This window comes from Pteropus vampyrus, unplaced genomic scaffold, assembly GCF_000151845.1.
Source record: "Pteropus vampyrus isolate Shadow unplaced genomic scaffold, Pvam_2.0 Scaffold764, whole genome shotgun sequence".
Classification (NCBI taxonomy): Eukaryota; Metazoa; Chordata; class Mammalia; order Chiroptera; family Pteropodidae; genus Pteropus; species Pteropus vampyrus.
The window spans coordinates 12995-15458 of NW_011889545.1; the positions used below are offsets into that span (position 1 = coordinate 12995).

The 2464-nt window shown below is 39.6% G+C and overlaps 1 protein-coding gene across 1 annotated transcript in view; it reads left to right on the plus strand.

Annotated features, from left to right (window-relative positions):
• LOC105309537 (cystine/glutamate transporter-like) overlaps positions 1-2464 on the plus strand; it is a 67664-nt gene that overhangs the window by 10988 nt on the left and 54212 nt on the right. Inside the window, exon 3 of the mRNA XM_011385721.2 lies at positions 463-562. Within this exon, the coding sequence (XP_011384023.1) occupies positions 463-562 (100 nt within the window). The remainder of the gene's footprint in view (positions 1-462; positions 563-2464) is intronic.

The following is a 2464-nucleotide window of genomic DNA, read 5'->3' on the forward strand; positions in this document are numbered from 1 at the left end:
AACTACAGGAGAAAAGCAGAAAGAAAGTTAAATGATGTGAGATGGTGGTTCTGGGCTTTCTTGACACCTCTTCACTGTAAGAGACCCATGGATATTTCTTCCCAAGCATTATATTACCTTCGTTTTAAAGAATTCAGTCATGCTCCTGGAAACTCTAGTTTGCGGAAGATCTTTTCGTCTTCTTTCATGGTCAAACTCTATCAAGAGAAGAGGCACACTCAAACAAGGGATTGCTTTTCAAACGCCATTTTTCTCTTTGCTATGCTTTTATTAAAAGAGAAATTCGAAGTAGTGTCCGTGGTGAATCAGCATACTTTGGGACTCCACCTCTAGAATGGGTATAGTATTAATAGATGAAGTTGGCAGTGAACAGAGAGTGAGAGATCTAGACCTGCAACAGCGTAGTTTATCACCAGCCCCCGTTCTCTGAAAAGTCTTGAAATCTTTCTGTTCTCACTGCAGGGCAAACACAACACTTTAAAGATGCCTTTTCAGGAAGAGATGCAAGTGTTATGGGACTGCCGCTTGCTTTTTATTATGGAATGTACGCATACGCTGGCTGGTAAGTTGGTATCTCTAGATATGGTGCTTTGTCTGCTTCATTAATGGCTCCGAGCACGTTGATTTAGTACCCAGCAAAGTGCTAGGCAGATCTGAAGAGTCATAATCCAGTGGGATTTCCTTTACTCGAAGTGAGAAAGGTGGCCGGCTCCTTTCACCAGGCCAATATTGTACAGGTGATTTAAGGAACACAAATGTTACTCTGGTTTCCAGTCAAGGTGACTACTAGTGTAGTCCAATGTTTTCAAAAAACAAACAAATGCTGGGTCTTAAGAACTCATACAAATCACTTATCCTCTAAGTATGGATCCGTAAGGATATAATAGTACCAGGAGATATTGACTTTGCTTGTGCAAAAGACCTTTAGCTAAGGTTCCAAGGGTATTTCAAATAGTGATTAATTGATTTTTCTCCACCTTCCGATGAGAAAGAAATAATTCAGGTATAGAAATAAGTCAGGTGTGCTCCCAGTGGGTAAAAAGATGCTATAAAGGCCGGGAAGGAGAAACCGAGATGACGAAACCAATTGTACTAGGTAACCTGTTACATTTTAAAGGACCTCACAGATTTCTTAAAATGTCCTCAAATTTGAAAACAAAATATGCAGCAAAGATGACTGATTAAAAGCACTATGCCCCGGGTACATTGCCTCTGACGCGTGTCCAGCTGTGATACTGTTCTGGTCGAAGCGTTAGAACTTTGTGCTCGTGCCTTGCTTTGTTCAGGAATTTGGACAACAGTAATCAGGGATAACAGTGGGATTTTTTTTTTTCCTAATTAAATTGGATTGATCTAGTAAGATTTAGTTGAAGCGACTGTAACATGAAAGCCCGCAAGGTAGAAGAGGAGTATTTAAACATCAAAATCATTGTAGTAGTAAAATTAAATTTTCCTGTTTTGGGATAATTAGTCACAATAGTTCTTTTTGATGATTTGTGGAGCTAATAGTTGTACAGGGTTAGCTGTGAGGATGTTCTGAGTCTAAAAATAATATCAGGAAACTACACTAGCTCCAAAATTATGCAAGTGCATTTCAAACACAAATATAATTTCTTTTTGTTTCTTTAGTTTTTAAGACCTTACCTCCCAGCTAATACATGGAATGTAAAGATATATTTCAAAATAAATAGAACATATAGAACACCCTATTAATCTCATTGAGTTATGAAAATATAACATGAGCGGAAAAATAGGAGATTACAGGAATTTGTAAAAATAGGAGCTTACAAAATGTTCACATGGCTTTTGAAGAAAAATATGTTTGGAGGTCATTAGAAGATTGTAGCTCTCAGGAGCCTAGCATCAAATATTTGTATGTTCCCGGAATATTTTTAAAGCCATTGTGTGTAAGCATTAGTCTCGAATCACTCAGTATTTTTGAAGTCTTTTCATTTTTGTCCAAAGCACGATGTGGTGCTGGACAGAGAAGAGAACGGAGTTGTGATCACAGGGTTAGTAGCAGAATCAACTATTCTGTGTCTATTCAGCCTGGATCAGAGCTCTGGAGCCCTGGGGCATCGGCCAGGCTGCTGGGAAGGTCACCAGGAGACACCAGGGCAAAGTGGGGAGGTGGCAGAAGCTTTCAGCCAGAGCCAAATGTGGGGAGCCCGGCAGTATTCAGTCAGGAATGTGGAATGTGAAGATAGTCACAAGGGAGATTTGATTAATTCTATTGAATGAGATTTCTTTCGCTTGTGAGTGCCTCGCATCTGTTCCCACAGAATATTGAAATATTCTTCTGTCTAACTCACTGCCCCCCTGCCGGCACGGAATATTCAGGTCACCTGCTTTCTGTGGAGCAAGCCTCCACTTCCGTAGGCTTTTGAGGGCTGATAGATTTCTTCACGTATGAAGACTCTTTTCATTTTGAATTTTCTCATTACCTTCATATTTAGTTTTTTTT